Source organism: Phaenicophaeus curvirostris, chromosome 25 (genome assembly GCF_032191515.1).
Source record: "Phaenicophaeus curvirostris isolate KB17595 chromosome 25, BPBGC_Pcur_1.0, whole genome shotgun sequence".
Lineage (NCBI taxonomy): Eukaryota > Metazoa > Chordata > Aves > Cuculiformes > Cuculidae > Phaenicophaeus > Phaenicophaeus curvirostris.
The window spans coordinates 7,741,533-7,763,088 of NC_091416.1; the positions used below are offsets into that span (position 1 = coordinate 7,741,533).

At 51.5% G+C, this 21,556-nt stretch overlaps 1 protein-coding gene across 3 annotated transcripts in view; it reads left to right on the forward strand.

Annotated features, from left to right (window-relative positions):
• Positions 1–21,556, forward strand: part of KIRREL3 (kirre like nephrin family adhesion molecule 3) — a 424,782-nt gene that overhangs the window by 389,070 nt on the left and 14,156 nt on the right. For 2 of the 3 annotated variants that reach the window (XM_069876505.1, XM_069876503.1), the window contains 7 exons: positions 6,117–6,265; positions 6,651–6,778; positions 9,909–10,035; positions 16,028–16,128; positions 16,245–16,443; positions 17,568–17,603; positions 20,921–21,028. In XM_069876505.1, the coding sequence (XP_069732606.1) occupies positions 6,117–6,265; positions 6,651–6,778; positions 9,909–10,035; positions 16,028–16,128; positions 16,245–16,443; positions 17,568–17,603; positions 20,921–21,028 (848 nt within the window). The remainder of the gene's footprint in view (positions 1–6,116; positions 6,266–6,650; positions 6,779–9,908; positions 10,036–16,027; positions 16,129–16,244; positions 16,444–17,567; positions 17,604–20,920; positions 21,029–21,556) is intronic. The other variant, XM_069876504.1, reaches the window with a different exon arrangement.

Sequence of the window (21,556 nt, forward strand, 5' to 3'; positions counted from 1 at the left end):
TTGTAAAGTAAAAAGCTTCCTCACACACGCTGTTTGTTTAAGATTTACAAGTCCTTGTACTGCAGACAGAGGAAATTATTTGTTAAGGAGAGCTTGGGCTTGCTTGTGGTGCTCCTCTATGTACAATGCTGTATAGGGCATGTCATGCTCTTGTTATGAACACAGTTAGGTCTTCATGGGCTCCATGAGCCTGGAGCCCATCCAGAAATGCAGTCTCTGGGGATAAGTGGTGGAGTTTCTAGGTAAAAGTCCCCTGTGCAGAAGGAGACCTGGCTGAGCATATTCCACTGAGACCCTGGAAGGATGCACAGATGCTTCATGGAATCATGGAATGGCTTGGGTTGGAAGGGACCTCAAAGCCCATCTGGATCCAAACCCTGCCATGGGCAGGGACACCTCCCACTGGATCAGGGGCTCCGAGCCCCATCCAGCCTGGCCTTGAACCTCTCCAGGGATGGGGCAGCCACCCCAGCTCTGGGCAGCCTGTGCCAGGGCCTCCCCACCCTCAGAGCAAAACATTTCTTCCTAAGATCTCATCTCAATCTCCTCTCTTTGCTGAAAACCGGTCCCCCTCATTCCTGTTCCTGCACTCCCTGATCAAAAGCCCCTCCTCAGCTCTCCTGTAGGCATCCTGGTTTCGGCAGGTTTCCTTTGGAGCCCAGAGAAGGTCACTGCAGAAACACTGATGTTTGAAAACCGAAACACAGCCACGGCAGTGCTTGAACGCTAACACATCCCAAACTGTCCTTTCTTATTTTCTTGCAGGCGTTCCTAGTTTGGAAGCGATCGATGCAGTCAGAAAAATACTATTTCCCCAGAGAATGTCTCCTTAGAAAAGTCCCCCCTCCCTCTGATCTTTAAGTGTTGAAAGGACCCAGTGCACTTCTGGGGGTTTTATTCTTTAATCACTGTTTTTTCATAGCTGTCTACTATAATCCCTTGGAAGAGTGGATCGAAATATGTTTTTTCCTGGTTAAATTTGTTTTCCTCTATCACCAAGGCTGATTTAATTTCCAGGAGATGCTGAACTGGGAGGCACTGGATGCTCCCTGTTGTGAGGCCAGAGAAAAACAAATGCAGGTTAGAAATACAGGGAAGGAAATAACAAAGTGAAACTGAGCCCCCTGGAAAGAACCAAGCAGGGAAACAGGCTGAGAGGGTGCTTGGAGAAGAGAACGGAAGATGAGTGAATGTGTAAAGCCCAAGGGGATGAGGGATAGTGGCAGACAGGATGATAGGGTGGTGTTGGCCATATGACATGGGATAATGGGGAGAAGTGGTGAATTTAGAGTTAGGTCCTCAAAAGTTGCCTGTGGGTGGTGGAGAGCAGGCAGTGAAGACATCTCACAGTGTTGCTGCTGCTGTCACCCCATGGGGACCACCTGAGAAGTGTAGGAAGGCTGGGAAAAGGGACCAAGGACAAGAGCAACCACCCATCATTTACATAGGAGTCACAAGCTATTTTCTCAGCTCAGCTACCTGAGCCGGCTGACATGCTGTGACAAGAGAGGAGACACCATCCAGCAGGAGTGCGGGGAGGTCCAGGTTGCCCAGAGCAGTGGTGGCTGCCCCATCCCTGGAGGTGTCCAAGGCCAGGTTGGATGGAGCTTGGAGCCCCTGATCCCGTGGGAGGTGTCCCTGCCCATGGCAGGGGTGGGAGTGGATGGGCTTTGAGGTCCCTTCCAACCCAAATCATTCTGTGATTCTATGAAAGGTCCCATGGTGTTCCCTCTGCCACATCAACATATCAAGCCCAAGAAAATAATGGGAAGAGGTCCTGTGGGCAGGATCCCCAAGGGCAGACCCTCTCCCCCCGTCCTGGGACTGCCTCAGCACGGCAGGTCACAGTGACTCTGTGCCCCCCTTGCACAGAGCTGTCCTTACAGCCCCTGCAAAATGGTTCGGCTTAGGAAGAAAACCAGCAGCAAAAAAAAATGACAGGAGAATTAGTAGCTAAGTCATACGAGGAGAAACTAAAGGAGGTAAATTTATATAGTCTGGAAAATACCCTAGGCAACACGTTTGCAATCTATAAATACCTTCAAGGTAACGATATAAATGAATGAAGCCCCTGCTCTCAAGGATGGTAGGATGAGGAACTCTGGCTGGAAGCCAGGCTCGATGTAATGAGGCTGGTGAGAAGATAGGAAGGAATCATGAAGAGCTGAAGCAGTGGAGGTGGTGGATGGGGCTAGCAAAGCGTCCTCTGCATCTTCTTGGCTGTTTGATTCAGATTCTGTTTATTAATAATTATAAGTAATAGATGAGTAAGACATGTTGTGGGCTTGTTAAAAACATGAGCACCTTGTCTTCTGGCTGTCCACGAGCATATCCCGGGAAGCTTTACAAGAGAGTGATCAGTTGTCGTTATTAAAAACTGATTTGACATTATGAAAGATCCATACTGCTTGTTCAGCCACATTGATTTAGCAGTGTTAAGCCTGCAAAAACTGGAGTAAGAATCTTGATCTCTGCTGAAGCACGAAAAATTGCTGTTTGTGACACATCGCGCTTGGGAAATTGAGTTTTGAACAAATACATAAAGCCATGGCTATTGGTGTTTTTCCAAGCCATTGCAATGTCAACAAACTCTTGGAAACCTTGCCCTCAGTTTTACTTTCTTTTTCAATGTCCAGGAGGATGTCACCTGAAGTCCACACAGCTCAAACCCACCTCCAGCCACTTCTTCATCTGGTTTCCAAGCCCCAGTGCCCTCCATGTCTCTGCTGGGAGGAGGAGCTGCAGGCAGGCTGTGAGGACAAAGAATCACAGAATGGTTTGGGTTGGAAGAGATCCAGATCCAAACTTCCAGCCTTCCAACACCTCCCACTGGATCAGGGTGCTTCCAAGCACTACCCAGCCTGGCCTTGAACCCCTCCAGGGATGGGGCAGCCTCCACTACTCTGGGCAACCTGGGCCAGGGCCTCCCCATCCTCACAGGAGAACATTTCTTCATAAGATCTCATCTCAATCTCCTCTCTTTCAGCTGAAAACCATTCCCCCTCAGCCCACCCCTGCCCTCCCTGACACGACCCAGGAAACTCATCAGTCACTTTTATCCACATCTTGAAACCTCCTTCATGTCCTCTGCAGAGCAGGGAAGGTGGCTGTGCATGAAATAACCAGACAGAAGAGAAGCACTGGATTCCCCCACAGGTTTGGTGCCACACTCACCCCACCCCATTGATGGAAAATGGTTTCACTTGGTGCCTCCCTTGAGCACCCACGTAGCAGAAGAAGACCCTTCAAAGGCTGGAAATCTGCTCGTGGTTGGGAGCCTCTGTAAGAACAAAGCTGTGAAATGAGATTAACGGAGCAGAAATACTCCTGACAAAAAGCACAGGATGCTTCCACGTTCACCAGCTGAAGTTTTTCTGTCCTCTATCCTACCTTCCTTCTTACTAGCTTTCTTTCATCAAGTGTCGCTGAGGTGTGGCTTTCTGACTAGCCAACCAAACTGGAGTAAATGAGGGCATGTCCTGCCTCTGCTCCTCAACTTGTGCAAAGCTTCGGGGATGAGATATCAGGGCCCTGCAGATCCTCCCAGCTCTCTTCTACCAGTGCCCGGGAGCATCCCCAAGGGACAAGCTGCTGCTGTAGCTGCTCTTTGAGATGGGCAGCATTGTTCCTGCAGTGGGGAGACAGAATGGAAAGGAGACCTCTATATTAGACCCCACCTGCGCTCCTGTGTCCAGTTCTAGAATCCCCAACATAAGAAGGGGATGGAAATGTTGGAACAGGTCCAGAGAAGGCCTCAAGGAGGATCCAAGGGCTGGAGCCCCTCCGCTATGAGGACAGGCTGAGGGAGTTGGGGTTGTTCAGCCTGGAGAAGAGAAGGCTCTGGGGAGAACTTAGACCACAATGGGGCTCCAGGAAAGCTAGGGAGGGGCTTTTTACAAGGGCCTAGAGTGATAGGATGAGGGGGAACAACTCTAAATTGGAAGGGGGAAGATTTAGATCAGACATTAGAAAGAAATTCTTCACGATGAGAGTGGGGAGGCCCTGGCCCAGGTTTCCCAGAGCAGGGGTGGCTGCCCCATCCCTGGAGGGTTCAAGGCCAGGTTGGATGGGGCTTGGAGCCCCTGATCCAGTGGGAGGTGTCCCTGACCACGACAGGGGTTGGAACTGGATGGGCTTTGAGATCCCTTCCAAACCAGACCATTCTATGATAAGGTGGATCTCATCACTGTGATGCTGAGATCAGCTTGGCTGGCTGATCTCTCACAAGCCTCTTGGCTTGGGTTGCAGTTCTCTCTGGGAGGAGAAAGGCATCCCCAAAGCATCACTGACTATTGAGACCTTTGGAGCAGCACATGGAAGCGTTGGTTTTGCTGGTTTTTTTCTTTTAATGAGCCTCCCTCATTAACACACACAGTGCAGCCCTAGAAATAAAAACGGCATCTCCTGATTAATTATTGAAAGGAGAGTCCAGAGAGGAAGGGAGGGTAGGGAAGCTGAAGTGGCCAGTCAGCATCTGTTAGAGGTGCAAAGATAAATGAAATGAGAGAGCAGATAAGTGCATACAAATCAGCTCACATCTGTACCACTAATACATCTCTTTCAAAACGCTGGTGTCATCAGATGGTAGGTGAAGCCTTGCAGGTCAGCTGTCCTGATTCAATTAGGTTCACGTTAGCGGGCGCCGGGGGAATTTGCTCTAGCAGCACTGTCAGAGCGTTTTCCAGCATGTTGCCAACTGGCATTTCTCTTCATTCCAGCCCCACGGAGGGGAAGCCATCTGTGCCTACCTTGGTAGGCGTGATGGGTGCCTACATGGGCGCCACCTTGACCGTATGAGTGAGTAGGTGTCCTGGTTGCCATTGGTTGTCCACGGGGCAATGCGAGTCTTGTGTTAAAGCAAGGGGAACCATGCACAGCCCCAGAGCAGAGCGGTGGGAATGAACAGAGGGGAGTCGCAGAGAACAGTAAAGGTAGGAGATTCATGGGAGGACCATGAGCAGAGCAGATGCAGTTCACTTTGAAGGGAACAGCTTCCCCAAAACCTCCCCACCAACCCTGTGTGCAAAGCAGCATCCATGGCTCGTCCCTGCAGCGCCTGATGGCCAAGTCCAGCTCCCAATGCCTTCATCTCTCCCCAGCCCTAACATCCCAACCCACCCAGCACAACCAGAGGAGGGCAACCGCAAGCCAACAGGGGTTGTTTGGGAAAGATGATTCTTTTTTTCTCCCCAGGCGGCTGCCTGTGCTTTCTTTCCATTCCCCCAAAGAGCAGCTGGAGTTTCACATGCTTGACAGCATCTCCTGTCTTTCCCACCCTTTCCAGAGTGGCAGGTTGCCAGATGGTGCCCCATTAGGTCACATTTGCTCATTGTTTGGCAAACAGCAGCTTAATTCAAGTGCTGAGTTGACAGCTTGTTCTCCAAGACAATTTGCAAGTTGCAGTGTTGCAAATGCCAGCTTGGCTTTTCAGGGTAATGTTATTTCAGCTGCCTTAAAGGGATGAAGTTCGCTTTGATGGGGAAAAAATAAGAAGAAAACGGCGAAAGTGGGGGAAGCTGAAAAGGTTTCTGGTGGTTTTGATGTGGAAGGACCAGTAGTGTTGGTTGGCAAGGGACTGCTGTGTCCTGGATCTGTGGTTCCACATCAGTGGAGACTCTCCAGGTCCCATCCTACCCCTCACTGAGGTGTTCCACCCAAGCCCTAAGAAATGAAGAGAACCAGACTCACAGGGAAATAGCAATTTTGGTTTATTTTGGCAAGTTTTTAGTAGGGATATCCATACACAGCACTTTGATGTCTCCTCTCCCAAGCCTGCGGTAGAATCATAGAGTGGTTTGAGTTGGAAGGGATCCCAAAGATCATCTAATTCCAACCCCGCTGCCATGGGCAGGGACACCTCTCACTGGATCCAGTTGCTCCAAGCCCCATCCAACCTGGCCTTGAACACCTCCAGGGATGGGACAACCACAGCTTCTCTGGGCAGCCTGAAGGGGATTGTCTTCTGCTACCCTATGGCATCGTCAGCCACCCTGTGGTGTGCTGCTCCCCCAACACTATGAGCTGGGTGCTAGGCGAGTGAGTCTCTGCCATCACACACACATAAATTGCAAGTGACACAAACCAGCACCATGACGATGTGCTTTCTTCTTCACCAGGTGGGCAAAAAAGGGCCAGGTTATAAAGGAAGCCTCTGGCGACTTCTACGAAACTATCGTAGATCACACCTTCTTCTTCGAGCCCATCTCCTGCGAGGTCACCAATGCACTGGGCAGCACAAACATCAGCAGGACCGTGGATGTCTACTGTGAGTAATCCTTCAGCTTGAGATTGGCTGAGCAGGGCCAGCAGAGCTGCTGAAATGAATGCAAAGGGGACACAGCTCGATCTGATTTGCCCAAGGCGACCAGGACTTGCTGGTCTCTGTGGCAGCTCTGGTAGTGGGACTCATGATTTCCTCCTGCCTTATGAGCACACAGCTCATGGTGATGGTCCCTGGCATGCTGGTCATTCTGGGATTGTAGCAGGCACCTGTCTTGGGCTCTTGTTTATTTGGGGGTCTTACATGGCTGGGACCCATAGGTTCATCAAGACGTGCCACTGCTTCTTATGACACAGTGACCTCTTTTGGTTTGAGGGTTTCTGGTTGACACAGCCCATCACTGGGAGTAACTCCAGTCTCCTCTGTGCAGTTGGGCCCAGGATGGCAACAGAACCACAGTCCCTCCTCGTTGACTTGGGCTCGGACGCAGTCTTCAATTGTGCTTGGACTGGAAACCCATCTCTCACCATCGTCTGGATGAAGCGAGGCTCGGGCGTGGTAAGGATCGCTGCTGGGGTGGAGGGGAATGGCACATTCAGGGCATGAGTTGCTATGTGATGCTCCTCATGGAACAAAGCCCATAGCTATGGGCTGGGAACTCCTGGCTGGACAAATCCTGGACCTATGAGGCTCTTCCAAATGCAGGGAACAACGTGGCACTGTAGAGCAGCGGTTCCAGGGCTGCAGGGCTGCAGTGAGTGTCTCCAGGTAGTCCAGAGAAGTGTATTAACAGTGAAGGCTTTATTGCTATTGCATTTTTTCGGATGAACGCGTGTGTGAATCCATCCCCAAGGTATTTGAGTGTATTTGTATGGCAGGCCAGAAAGTTGGACCTGGAGTCCTGTTCAGCAGAGGCAAAGGGAAAACCAGACTCAGGATCATCATGATCAGCGCCGTCACTTCTGCAGAGGCTGTGGATTGTCTGACCCTGCCCCATCACTTCCTAGCAGAGCCACCTTCCAGAGTACAGACAGCTCTCATGCACAGGAGATGTTTGCAAAGAATTATAGAATCATAGAATCACCAGGCTGGAAGAGGCTGATTCCCATGATGTTGGGCATGTGGGTTAAACAGAGGACAGAGCATCACTTAACCTCTTGCTGACAGGTGGCACTTCTGCAAATCACCCATGGTCCTTTCCAGGATGGACCTTTCTGGGATGATCCTTTCTAGTATGGTCCTTTCTAGGACGGTTCTTTCTGGGACAATCCCTTCTGCAATGATCCTTTCAGGGAGGATCCTTTCTGGGATGATCCTTTCTGGGATGATCCTTTCTGGGATGATCCTTTCTGGGATGATCCTTTCTAGGATGGTCCTTTCCAGGATGGCCCTTTCTGGGACAGTCCTTTCTGGGATCCTTTCTGGCCTCCAGACCTGTGAGCTCACATCCTAACACATTCACTCCAGCTTGTCTCCACTGTGGGCTGGAGCCTGCTAGAGTGGTGAGAGTCTGGATCTGACCCAGCAGACTTCTCCACATCTCTTTTGTCCTGAAAAGTGTAAGGAGCTTTACAAATATTAATCATGGCTCAGTCAGCCCCGTGAGGCTTGAGAAACTCTGATCCTCTCTTTACAGACAGGAGGGCTGAGCAAAGCCACATTAAGAAGCTAAAGGAGACCTTAAACTCATCTGGAAGATGTGTGCAGGTTTGGGTTTGAACAGCATCTTCCAGTGTTGTCTGGGCAGATGCATCCTGAGGTTGATGAGGCAACGCTGACTTAAACAGCTCAAGACTCCACATTACTAGAGAGCTGGATTCACCTAGGAGGGAGATGAGTGGGCTGGGTCACTTCTCCACCTCCACTCCCAGGCACCAACCCAGGAGGGGAGCGGATGTTGAGGCATTAAAAGCTGGGGTAGTTTCTCCAAGCCATAATGACCTCATTGAAGGACGTCTCCTGAGGAGCAATTACAGACTTGGGAGAGCTGATGGCTCGAATCAGCTAAGGAATCCCAGTGGGTCGATAATCCCTGAGTGGTTTCCCATCACACAGCTGCAGTTGTTGTTTCTCTGGGTTATTTTCATTATCAGCAACGTTCTCACAATATAGACTGCTATTTCATTTTCTCAATGCTGCTGGAGGGTGTATGGTGGCTGAAAGAGCCATGCCCAGTGAGGACAAGGGCTTCCTGACCCTTGTGGTCAGGACACACTCCAGCCACACACCAGGGCTTGCCTTCACTAACTGGCTGAACACAGGCAGCACGCAGGCGGAACAGCTTTCTCCCTTTTTATTTGGCTCCATCTAGTTGGCTTGGAGCATCTCAGGGCTCAGCACAGACCCACCAGCTGGTTTAATCCAGCAGGGATGCTCTTGCTGGTCAGCAGAGCCACCTCCATCTTCCCAGAGGGATGCTGGCAGGGGATGCTGCTTTACAAAGCTGCTGTTCATGTCAGGATGTGGGATTGTGCTGTTTTTTCCCCAGCCGCTCCACTTTCAGAGCCAGATCAGTGTCCCACATGAAGATTACCTTCTCTCTTCCTACTTTGCATGAACAAAACAAGTCAAAGACAGAAGAGAGGATGGGGCCACATAAGCACAGGCATTTGCATGGATATCTTTCGTAATCGGTGCTAAAACAGTGGATCTGAAAGAGCTCTGAAACTCTGTGCCTCTGCCTCATGCCAGATTAAGGGTGAGGTCCTTATCTTCTTGCTGCATGGTGACCCAGACCCATGTCCAGCTTTGCGTGAGCACTAATTCCCAGAGGCATCAGCTGTGGGAGAAGCAACCAGCAAAGCCAGGCACTCACTGAGAGGTGAGAGGCTGTCCCCAGCCTGGAAGGTCCTGGGGAACAGAGGCAAAAGTGGAACTAGCCCCCAGACACATGTTCCCAGCATGGAAACACATTACTCCGAAAGCCGCTATTGGTTTCAGACCTGCATGGGTTTATAAATAACCCCAGTGCCAAGATTCTGCTGCCAGCCTCAGCCACATCCCTTTGCTTTGGCAGTTTTCAAGGTTTAATAACACTGCTAATTGCACTGTGGGGCAGGAGGGCAATGGCAGAGAGAGCCAGGTTGCAGCCAGGCTGTAGGGAGGGCTTCTCAACACCAGCTGAGATTTCCCTGGGTATCCAGAGCTGGTTCCCAGGAGGCTGCCAGCTGTCCAGGTTGGTCTCCCATCATCTCTGGGTTTGAAATGTCCAAGTCAATCCTGGCAGCCTCTCCTGCACCGGCGAACGTGGCGATGCCAGTGTGGATCTCTCAAAGGCTTTTCTGCTCTGAGTTACGAGGCAGTTGGGTCACTGTAGCCACCAAAGTTTTTTCTCTTTTGTCTTGAACATCTTGTAAAACTGGAGCTTGTAAAAATTCAGACGAATGAGAGCAGGACTTCCATTTCCTCCCCAAAGCTAGATTGTTTCTTTTTCCTTTGGTCAACAGCAATGAGTGGTATTTCCCTGCCATGTAAGACTTTGGGCTGATCCACTTCATTTTCTCCAGGCTCCTCCGGAGGTTGTAGATGTGGCACTTCAGGACTTGGTTTAGTAGACACATTGGTGTTGTGTTAATGGTTGAACTGGATGATCTTAAAGGTCTTTTCCAACTTTAACAATTCAATGATGCTACCTCACGTTCAACTTCACATTTTCCCCTTGTGAATGCCACTCCCTCCTCTCTTCCAGGTCCTGAGCAATGAGAACAAGCTGACCTTGAAGTCTGTCCGCCAGGAAGATGCTGGGAAATACGTGTGCCGAGCTGTGGTCCCGCGGGTCGGCGCTGGGGAACGGGAGGTGACACTCACCGTCAATGGTACCTCTTGTTTTCCTGTTGCTATTCCACCCTGCCGTCTCATTGCTTTGTTCCTGTTGCTCTGACAGCTCAAGTTGCCAAATTATCCCCTCGAATTTTGGCTTTCAGGCCAAATCCCACAGTGGGAAGGACCTGCCCTGCACGCAATACGAGTGAATTGCACTTTGCGTTCATTTGCCTGGAAATCCATGGGTTAAACCAAAAAAACCACCCATGCATTGTCTAAGACTGGCTTGGTTCCTTATTATCAACAGGGCTTTATTGAGTAGTTGGGAGCTGGCATGTTTAAATCTTTAATAGATTTATCTTGTGAAACCCTTGCAAGGTCGAAGAGCACTGTTGTCTCTGTTGTACCATCAGCGAGCTGGGAATTGTGCCTGGATCCAAACCCAGCAGCCTAATCACTCTCTCAGAGCCCACGTGAGGATTCCTGGGAGGCTGCAGTGCTGTGTAGCTCCTCTGTGGCTGCTTGGGGCTCACCCAGCGTGATATCAGGATGTAGCCACTACCCTGGAGTTTGACGGTGACCCCACAGCAGCCAGTAATTAATTTCAGCCTAAATATGGAAGGGAAAAAGCCAGGCAGGCTGCAGGGTGTATAAATAGAGGGTGGATTTTGCGTTGTCTCTCACCTGTACAACAAACTGACAGCCTTCATCCCTCAATCATTGTCACAAAGAAAAGAAAATAGGCAGGGAAGATGCTCAGGTGGCAGCAAGAGTTAATTTTAAATACAGATAGTGCTGGAAAGGGGAGCCAAGGGCAACGCAGCGGGGGACTGAAAACCAACCACTCCCTTGACTTCGACTGCACTCCTCAGCGCCTGCCTGCTCCTTCCCCGGCGGCTGCTGCGTTTTAATTACAATTACACTAGCTTGTGGAAAACAAAGCAGCAAATTAGCACAAACAAAGAATCTGCTTCTTTCCTGACACCTACCAGGCATGCAACCACCTCGAATGCAGAGCAAAGTGCTCAGCAGGGTCCGGGCCATTTGGAGCATGCAGTGTGGAAAAGCTGCTCTGGAGAGCATTGGAGCATCCGCCACCACTGAGCTTTCTGCCAGGTAGAGCTGGTGGGGCAGCAAATGAAATTGGTGCTGTGAGCTTTGCCCTTCTCCTGGGAGAAAACAGCCTGCAGCATCCCATCCTGCTAGGACGTGTTGCTGGGGACTCTGCTGCTGGGGTTTGGTGCAAGTCTTGGGTGACAAATTTGGGGCACAGCATCACGGGCATTGGATCCTACACCGGGGAGAAGGCCAATCCTCCATGTCAAGAATGTCTCCTGGCTTTCCAAGAGAAGAGAACCAAGGTGAGCAAGCTCCAGAGCAGCATCCCCAGGTCCTACATCCACAAAGCACCAAGGCTTGGCATACTATCCTGCAGCTGGAGGACGGAGCTGGAGCAGCTCTAGGAACACAGCAAGATGTGTCTAATCCAGCTAATGAATTCTGCTGAAAGCCTTTTTCGCTGTAATTTAAGAGGAAAATTGAATGCTTCGTATTTTCAAGTGATTTTGAATCTAGAGGTGATACAATTGTCCTGATATTACCGGATACCTTTCTCCGTGGGCTGAGATTCATCACAGTAAGATTAGGCACTTAGATATCTGTGTCTCTTCTGAGCAAAGACTGATCAGTGCACGTGGGCTTCAGAGGGGCTGAGCCATCCCACTGAAAGCACAGGGACCCTGACTGAGGGATCTAACCTGGAGCCCTGTGTTCAGCTCTGGAGTCCTCAGCACAGGAAGGACATGGAGCTGTTGGAGAGAGTCCAGAGGAGGCCACGGAGATGATCCAAGGGCTGGAGCACCTCCCATACGAGGACAGGCTGAAAGAGTTGTGGTTGCTCAGCATAGAGTAGAGGTAGGTCTCTGGAGAGACCTTAGAGCAGCTTCCAGTGCTGAAAGGGGCTCCAGGAAAGGTGGGGAGGGGCTCTTGATCAGGGAGTGCAGGGATAGGATGAGGGCGAACAGTTTGAAGGTGAAAAGGGGGAGATTGAGATGAGAATTTGGGAAGAAATGTTTTCCTGTGTGAGTGGTGGCTGCCCCATCCCTGGAGGTGTTCAAGGCCAGCTTGGATGGGGCTTGGAGCAACCGGATCCAGTGGGAGGTGTCCCTGCCCATGGCTGCAACTGGATGGGCTTTGATGTTCCCTTCCGACCCTAACCATTCCATAATTTTATGATCTTCAGCCACCCCAGGCTGCGCCCGCAGTCCTGCCTGTAGCAGCCCACCTGCTCTCAGAACAGTCAGGAATCAAGGCAGCACAACACTGGAGTGGGAGAGCATCCTCTTGCCCTCCCCACCAGCAGGCTCACGGCCCCAAGTCTGTGGTTACTGAGAGCAGCCCATCTCCAAGCTGGATTGTGAGGCCACCAGCCTGAAAGGAAGCAGATATGATTCAGAGCCTCATTAGTGGGAAGGAGGATTATGCAAACAAGCAATGTTTGGCAGGGCTGGATCAGCAGAGGCAAGAAGAAGTGCGGAACTGTTGGTGCCATCATAAATCAGCTCCAGTCAGATTTACAGCCCCCGCATGAGCCAAAGCCTCTCGATCCTCCCGACTGCACACGAGCCTCATTGCAGCTCCCACTCTGGTAGGAGAAGCACCCCAAGAACACCTCCACAGCAGCATTGCCTGCGGTACAGTTGGTCAATGCATCATCTGGGCTTGGCAGGGGCTCCTGAGCAGGGACCACCACCCGTGCCCATCTACTTGGACTACTCCAAGTGGCTAATTCAGGATTTAATTTGCCTGGGATTCACCCCAACAAGCAAGCCCAGCCTGCCAGGAGCACAGCTGAGGCTGACCTTGCCATGCTGCTTGGTCAGGAGAACGTCACGGTGTCCCCTCAGCTCATGCCTGCAGCAGCACATCAAGAACTTCACCCAGCGTGGCTCCACCACTGCTTGCAGATGGGAACCTTGGGATGGTCCCTTGCAGCACGAGAGGGTAGCAAGAAGTTAAACCAAACCATTTCCAACACTGGGAGGGCTTGGGAGGAAAGGTTTAGCTGGACTCAAGCAAGCTGGGGAAGTCAAGGCCATCTTATTATTGCTCCAAGGCTCCCAAGTCAGCAAGCTGCCTTCTCTTCCGTACGAGCCGCCAGGGCCGCACAAATAAATTGGCACTGTTGTGCTAAAAATAACCACAACCAATAGCTCCGTCATTTATATCCATAGCAACATTGTTTAAAGCCTTTCTCCTGCCTGTGGGCTGTCTCACACCTAGCACAGAGTGCCAAGCCAGAGATTGGCAGCTTTCATAAGGAGACAGAACCTGATGGAGAATCAAACGCAAGCCCCAAATGTGAAGAGGCTGCAACTTCAGACTATTATTTCTGGGCATGTTCATCTCACAAATGGTCTTTAGTCATCAGCTATTATCACGATGATAAGCCTTCATCTGAGAACTCCTAAAGCAATAATAAAACCCAAAGCCGTTGGCATTTGTGCCATTTAAAAACCACTCTCCTTGGGGAAAATGATCCTTTTAATGATTATTAAGCCATTTTTCTCTAGCGTCATCCAGTCTTGGAGTGCTTCCAGAATTTATAAGTAACATATAACTGTAGAAACAGAAAGAAGATGGCTTTTTTATATCTTATTTAGGCCTGGCCTACAGATCCCATCCCTCATCTCGCCTCCATTGGCTTTGAGTTCATGAGCGATCTGGACAGGTGAACAGCAGGATCACCTAGCAACCCGCATGCCTTGTGCCACTCTTGAAAGATTACAGGGCCAAATGGATCCCCACTGCATGTCCCAGCCATGAGGAAAAAGCCCCAGCAGATGTTTAGGGCCATCTGCCCAGGCACTTGGCTGTCAGCACAGTTCTTTGCACCAGCCATGGGGACCAAAGGCCAAGGCTAGATGACTCTGCCACCTTGGGTGTGCTTGCAAAGAGCTGTTTCATGGGGACAAGGTGCCATTTAGAATCACAGAATCATAGAAATATTAAGGTTTTAAAAGACGTCTGAGATCATCCATTTCAACTGTTGCCCCAACCCCACTGTGCCTACTAAACCATGTCCCAAAGTGCTACTTCTACACACTTTTTGAACCCCTCTAGAGATGGAGACTCCACCACTGCCCTGGGCAGCCTCTGCCAGTGCTTGACAACTCTTTTAGTGAAGGAATTTTTCCTGATATCCAATCTGAACCACACCTGGTGCAATTTGAGGCCATTTGCTCTTGTCCTGTCCCTTGTTACTTGGGAGAAGCACCCACCTCACCACAACTTCCTTTTAGGTAGTTGTAGAGAGCAATAAGGTCACCCCTCAGCCTCCTCTTCTTCAGGAGAAGGCAACTGGGCTCCTGAAGGGAAACAAAACAAGGAATCAGACAAACTCTCCTGAGACCCCAGCCAGCACTTCTGAAAGATGAGGTTTCTGAGATGGATAAATGAGAATGCACACCTTGGGAGCGTGCCTGGAAGAACATCTTGAAAAGCGGCATTTGGGCAGAAAAGCACAGCAAAATGGGCTTGTTTGTTTCTTTTTCTTATATAAAGGAGCACAAAAGTTTCCACTAAAATCCAGCCGCGACTGTTATGTCAAAACAAGTCCTGACCTTCTTCACTCACTGCTATTCCCAATTCTGATCCAGCTCTCTTCCAGCAGTGATTTCCTGAGCTACCAGAACCGTGTTTCTTGTAGCAATTCCTGTTGCAGATTTTCCACTTTCCAAGAGCCCCGTGGTGTTGATAGCAAGTTTGCGCATCACTCCACACACGTTTGCATGGGTGGGCAGGACCACGAGGCTCTATTTTCTGACAAACCCAAGTGACAGATTCCAAACCAGGAATGACAAAACCCAGAGTGAATGCCTGAAATAGCTGAGCTGGGGTCAGGGGGGATCTGCTGGACCCTGCCTCCTGCCCTGCACTGTCTGCAGGCATCGAGGCTGGTTGTTTTCTCTCCTCCCAGCAGCAGGGCACTCACAGAAATGTAAATTCATTTTAATTAAGCAGGCTAATAAACATCAATTAAGATCCCAGCTCTTGTGCTGCTCTCTTGCAGCAATCCTGTCCTCAGGAGAAGAACCTCCCTGCCTGGCTGTTGGGACAGTTGAGGACACACCAATCCCATCAAGCCGCGCTCTCCTCTCCAAGCCCTTTTCTCCAACCGTATCTTCAGGATGTCTACCAAGGCAGGACAAGGACATTTCCCGTCACGAGCCAGCTTGATATGATGCACTCAGCCTCGTATTCCTCTAGGAGGTGCCCACCAGGATGGACATCTTTTGGTATCCAAGTAGCTCTGTACAGCCCAGCTGGTGGAGTTGATAGATTTTTCCTGCAGAAGTCCCTCCCTGACATCAGGCAGGCTGGTTGCAGGTCACTGATGGAGCCTTGCAGGTAGCAGCTGCCCATCAGTGCCTCCTTCTGCCCTCCTACCACCTCCTGCATCCCCTAGGGAACAATTAGTGTGATTAACAAATCTCCATAAGGTGCTTTAAAGACCATCCAACACCAGGGATTTGGGAACAGAGATGGGGAGAGTAACAAGCAATAGGATGAGAGACAATGGCTTCAAGTTGTGCCAAGGGCAGTTTAATCTGGATATTAGGAATTTTTTTTTTACTGGAAGAGTGGTGAAGACCTGGCAGAGGCTGCCCAAGGAAGTTGTGGAGTCTCCATCTCTGAAAGGATTCAAAAACACGTGTAGATGTGGCGCTTTGGGATGCAGTGTGGTTGGGCTGGTGGTTGGATTGGATGATCTTAGAGGTCTTTTCCAACCTTAACAATCCTGTGATTCTGTTCTGTGATTCTGAGACCCTGGTACTTCGTGGGCACTTTGCAGAAAACCAGCAGAACCTTAAAGTAAAGCCCCAGCTCTGTGTCCTTCTGCATCACAAGAGGTGACGTAGGTGATGCTCCAGCCACACTACACCTCGAAGGGAGACTCTCTTGTCCCTCCATGGCTCTGCTACCAGTACCTGCTATTGCATCCACGCCTGTAAGATGCCAGCAGCTCTCTCCTCTCTCTTGCAGGACCACCCATCATCTCCAGCACCCAGACGCAGCACGCCCTGCATGGCCAGAAAGGGCAGATCAAGTGTTTCATCCGCAGCACGCCGCCACCAGACCGAATTGTGAGTTACCATCCCATGGGGCAGCACCTGCTGGGGCGTGGTGGGTGTCCTGCACACCTTAGGGTGCTTTACAGTGGGCAAACCCACCCCTGGCTCACCCCTCTCTTGCTTGGCAGGCTTGGTCCTGGAAGGAGAACGTCCTGGAGTCTGGGACCTCTGGGCGCTACACAGTGGAGACGGTGAGCACAGATGAGGGTGTTATCTCCACACTGACCATCAGCAACATTGTCCGAGCTGATTTCCAAACCATTTACAACTGCACCGCCTGGAACAGCTTTGGCTCCGACACCGAGATCATCCGGCTCAAAGAGCAAGGTGAGCATCGCTGAGGAGCCGGTGGGGGCTGTCGGGCAATGGGAACCAGCACCTGGCCGGGCTGTAAGAGTGGAGACAGGCTGCGAGAGGCAGGAGATGCTCAGAAAAGCTCTTGGGTTGTCAAAGGGGAAACTAGGAAGGGCAGGGAAAATGCTCCAGTCGTGCGAGCTGTAGAATCGCATCCTTAGGGCATGTGGTCCTGGCAGAGGGTGAGGAGGAGGGACAAGCCCTGCCAAGTCCCTGCTTGTTACGGTATTGCCCCACTTCGCCTGTCCTGCTGAAGCTGGAGGGCACGGGCTAGTCCCACACCCCTTGTTCCCTGCCCTGTGGTTCAAGATGGTGCCACTGCCACAGGTTGGAGGATCATTTATAGGCTTGGAGAACCAGGAACGGCTGCTCCTTCCAGACCCCTCTGCTCAGCAGTGATGGGAGCGAGTAGGAGGAAGGTGTTTGGGCTGGTGGCAACCCTCCATCCTGGCCGTCAGCCCTGATGCAGGGCTGGGCTTACCCACCTCAAAGGCACCTCCAGCTGTTTGTGGGGGATGACCAAGGGATTTCCTCTCTCAGGGCTTCGGTAGCAAGGGAGGGAGATAGTTTTTGCGAGCAACGCTGAGCTCCTGGAGGGACTCCAGTTCTCTTCTGTTTTATTAAATGCCAGGGCAGGCAGGTGGATTGTTCTCATTAAGCCGTGATTTATAGGCAAGGCTGCCATCCAGATTAAATCAGAGCTAAATGAACCCCTTAAAATTAGCCTTGGGCTTCTTCCAATGCAAACAGTCAGTGGTTTTTCCAGGTCGTCTGCCAGTCAGCGGGAGCACTCAGCGGCAAACCTGGGTCCCGGCGGAGGGTGGCCGGGCAACCACGCTGGGTCAGAGCTGGTGACGCAGCATCCGAGTCCACAGCTGGCTCCGCATTCGATATCCGAGCGTCCCTGCCAGGCAAGGCAAGGAGACCTCCTTGCCCTGGGCAGGGGGACACCGTAGGTGGCTGAGGATGCTGTAGGGTGGCAGAGGTCATCCCCTTCATGGGGACATCCCTCCGCTCGGAGGGCTGAGCGCTCAGGAAGACTGAGATGTGTGCTTGGGCTGTGCAAGGCTGTGGACACTTGCTTTATTTTCAAACAGGTACGGAAATGAAATCAGGAGCTGGTATTCAAGCAGGTATGGAAATCATGAGCTGACGGTGAATGTGAACTGACCCCACATCCAAGGACTCGAGGTCCTCCTCCTGGCCCAGCAGCTTGCAGGGCCGGGCAGGGCAGGAAGGGGTGTAGGAAAGCTGCAGGGCAGTGACAGGGGCATGGACTGGGAAGCTGGAGCAGTCCAGTCTCTGCTCTGCCACTGCAAACCAACATTGCCTTTCTGTGCCCCAGCTCCCCAGCTGCTGAGAGGGGCGTGAAATGCAGCCGCCTTTTAAAGTGCTGCAAAAGGGCCCATTTAAGTGCTGTCAGGGCGCAAAAAAGAGGGTGAAGTACAAGTTCTCAGCATCATTTGCAGCTTGTCTCAGCATCCTGGGAGAACGTGAGCCAGCACCCATGGCAGTCAGAGCAGAGATGAAGGGATGTTGGGGCAGATGCTGTGGGATGTGCTGCCCTTGTGCCTTCCTCATCCTCTGCACCAGAGCAGGGTTTATGGGAGAGCACATAGTCAGCAAATTGCTCCTCATCAGCTCACCCTTGTCTTCAGGACATGGTTTACCATCTGAGACATTGGTTCCTGTCCTTTCCCTTTGACGGTTACCTTTTATTTCAGACCAAGAGAGCTCCAGGCACTTTCCCCATCCAATTCCCTGCATGATGCTCCATCACCTTCATCACCATCTCTGCCTGCTTCGTGCTGAGCTCAGCATTGCAGATCCTACTCCCCCAAAGCTGAGAGGCAGCAAGAAGTCCCAGGGACCCCAGGCTCCTGTCTCCTCACCCTTTCGCTCTGAATTCCTTTGGGAGAGCCAAAATAATCCCACGACAAGTTACCACTAGTGGCAGGAACGCTCCTAGTAGGTGGCCTCAAGCCACCTGGAGAATGAAAACACAGCTTCTTGCTTTGGCTCGGCCAGTGTGTTGGAGGATGCCAGGTTTAGGATGAGCTCCTTGGTGCAGCTGGAACCAGCACCAGAATCCATCTTGAGCACTCAAGGGGACTTTCCTTTTCACCAGAGGACCCAGGGGAATTCTGGCACCACCATGGTGAATGCTCTCATCAGTTCTGGTGGTCTTCTCCCATTCCGCATGAGTCACGTCACTGTGCCACCAGCTCAAATGACAAGGAACACATCAAGGAACCAGCAGATCAGGCTGAAAAATCATGAGCAAGCCGGAAACTGAAAAACACCAGCATGAACCACCAACTGAATCACTTGAAACAAGGAGTTAAGTGGGGAAGGTTAAAGGGAAGATTTAGATGAAATGTGAGCAGAAGAGCCTAAACTCACCCAGCACCATTTTTTATCACTCTGAATTTCTCAAAGTACTGAATGGGGCTCCAGGAAAGCTGAGGAGGAGCTTTTGATCAAGGAGTACAGGGACAGGACAAGGGGGAATGGTTTTCAGTTGAAAGAGGGGAGATTTCTTCTTAAGATCTCATCTCAATGTTTTCCTGTGAGGGTGGGGAGGCCCTGGTCCAGGCTGCCCAGAGAAGCTGTGGCTGGCCCATCCCTGGAGTTTGGATGGAGCTTTGAGGAACCTAGCCCAGTGGGTTGGAACTGGATGGGCTTTGAGGTCCCTTCCAACCCAAACCATTCCATAATTCTGTGATAAAGTAGGGTTTAGGACCCACAAGGCCCCATGGCCACTGCTGAAGGATAACATGAAGTAGCGTCGTAACTCCCCTGCCTCTGCTGGAATCAGATTGCAATAAAGAAACACTTTGCTCGCTGTGTGAGGAAGATGCTGGTGGAGTTACATCTCCCCCCAGTGCCACCAGTAAGGATGTGTGCCCCTTAGGAAGGCTAAAAGGCACAGACTGGAGCTGTGATCTCAGGTCCAAAATGAAATTCATAGTCAACACCAGCTCGGTGCCAGTGAACAACGAGAAATGGTTTCCTTACTGCCCAGCCAAATGACACCGTCAGCTCCGTCACCCATGTGTCCCCATGGTCCAGCAGCATTCATATCCCCCATCTGTGCAGATGAAGGAGGAAAGACAACCACCTCTCTGCGTCCAATTTTTCCAGTACTCATCTCATCCGTTGGCGAAGCAAGGGCCCCAAGGAGAAAACACACATTGGAGGTGTCCAGGAAAATGGTAAAGACGTGCTCACCCGGCTTAGCCAGCTGAACTGGCAAAGGTTACCCCTCTGCTGGTGTCATGAGAGCGAACGGGGTGCTTAGAAAGAACAATAACGAGGACCTATAGGGATCTGCTGCTTTGGGGGAGAGGGTATTTGGGATGCGGTTTGTCATCCCAGTCAATGAAGGTGACTTGTTGTCCCCACAGCACTGGTGTCCTGCGAGTGGGAGTGCTGCCCAGCAATAACCCCAACTCAGCGCTCGCCGTTAAGTAGGAGCTGTGCGTTGAGGGAGGAGAGGAACTGAGCGGGGAGATAACAAGGCTCTTGGGCCGCAAATCTGACCCTTTCACCGTAAATGTGATTTCATCTTCCACCCTCCCCACACCTTGCAAGCCACTGCTTGGATCTGTGCAAATAAATCTGCTTTGCTGGATGAGCCATGGTCTGAAATCCCCACTGAGAAGCCGACGACAAAGTTATTGCTGGTAGAAGGACGTGAGCGCGTAAGCCCTGCTCTGCCGCACGCTCTGCTCCTTGGGGCTGCCTCCCGCATATCCCCACCCCATCCCCTCACCCACCTCGGCTCATCCCTGGCACTGGCCAGCCCGCCTGTCCCAGCCCTCGTAGCACCTTCAGAGGTTCAGGAAAGGATGGCAGAGTTGATGAGCCAAGGGAGAAAGCAGGAGGTTGGGATATAAAACAGGCAGAGGCTGTGAGTGATGGCTCTTGCGTTAATTCATCCATGTACACTTAACAGCACCTGCTAAGACAGTTGAGCTGTCACCGCTGGCAGGCAGGCTCCATGCCCACCTCCACCCCTCCATCCCAGCTCTAACCTCTCTCCCAGCCTGCTCTGATGCTGTTTCTCTTTCTTAATAATATCAACATTCCATTTTCTTTTGCATTTTTCATCCTTTAGAGAGATACATTAACCCGCATGGCATTCTGGAGAGCTATTGTTAACCTGCTCCTCTGGCTCCCTCCTCTTCTCCCCCTTCCAAGGGAAACTGAGGCACAGAAAGGTCAGGGCTTGCACAAACTGCAGCATGCACCAGCGTCCCCCGGGCAGCCCGTTCTGGCATCACCCGTGCCGGGACGAGGGAGCGGGGAAGGAGGTCCATTTGGCCCCAAGACCCTCCCCAGGCTCATCACCAAGATGCTTTCCAGTAGCCGGGGGTGGGTCCCTTGGGGGAAAGCTGCCTCTCCAACTTTCATCCCAGCTTCATGCTTCCTCTCCTTCCTCTTGCAGAGTCGGTGCCGATGGCGGTGATCATCGGAGTGGCCGTGGGGGCCGGCGTGGCGTTCCTGGTGTTGATGGCCACCATCGTCGCCTTCTGCTGTGCCCGCTCCCAGAGGAGTAAGTGTTTGTGCTGGCACCACTGGGGCCCTTCAGGCAGGGCTGGGGTGGAAGGTCGGGACGGGAGGAGAGTAGAGTGGTTTGCAAAGAAATTCGAGGTTGTGTTTACTGATGTAGAACCAGCACAATCTGCAACTTATCTTGGTCTGCCAAATGTTCATCACTTGGCTGCGAACAGCAGCCCTGCGGGAAAAGGAAAGGGGTTTAGAGCACCTGGAAGAATATTGCAGGGAAATGCTGATCCCTGTAGCTGCCCGGGCAGCTTGGGAGGAGTGCAGGGGTGCCCTGGGGACAAAGGAATTGCAAAGGAACCTGCTCTTAAACCCACCTTTTAGAGAAATTCTGATGTCCAGAAGCAAGAAGCATCCTCACCGTGCCATGTCAGTGCTTAGAAACAATCCTCGGTTTGTGATCTCTGCTCTGCTTCTGGTTGAAGTCCATTTTCTCGATGTAAAATGTGTGTTTCCAAGTGGGAAATAACAGCCGGCTGAGGGGTTTTATGGGAGATGTGTAGGTTTAAAGCCTGGC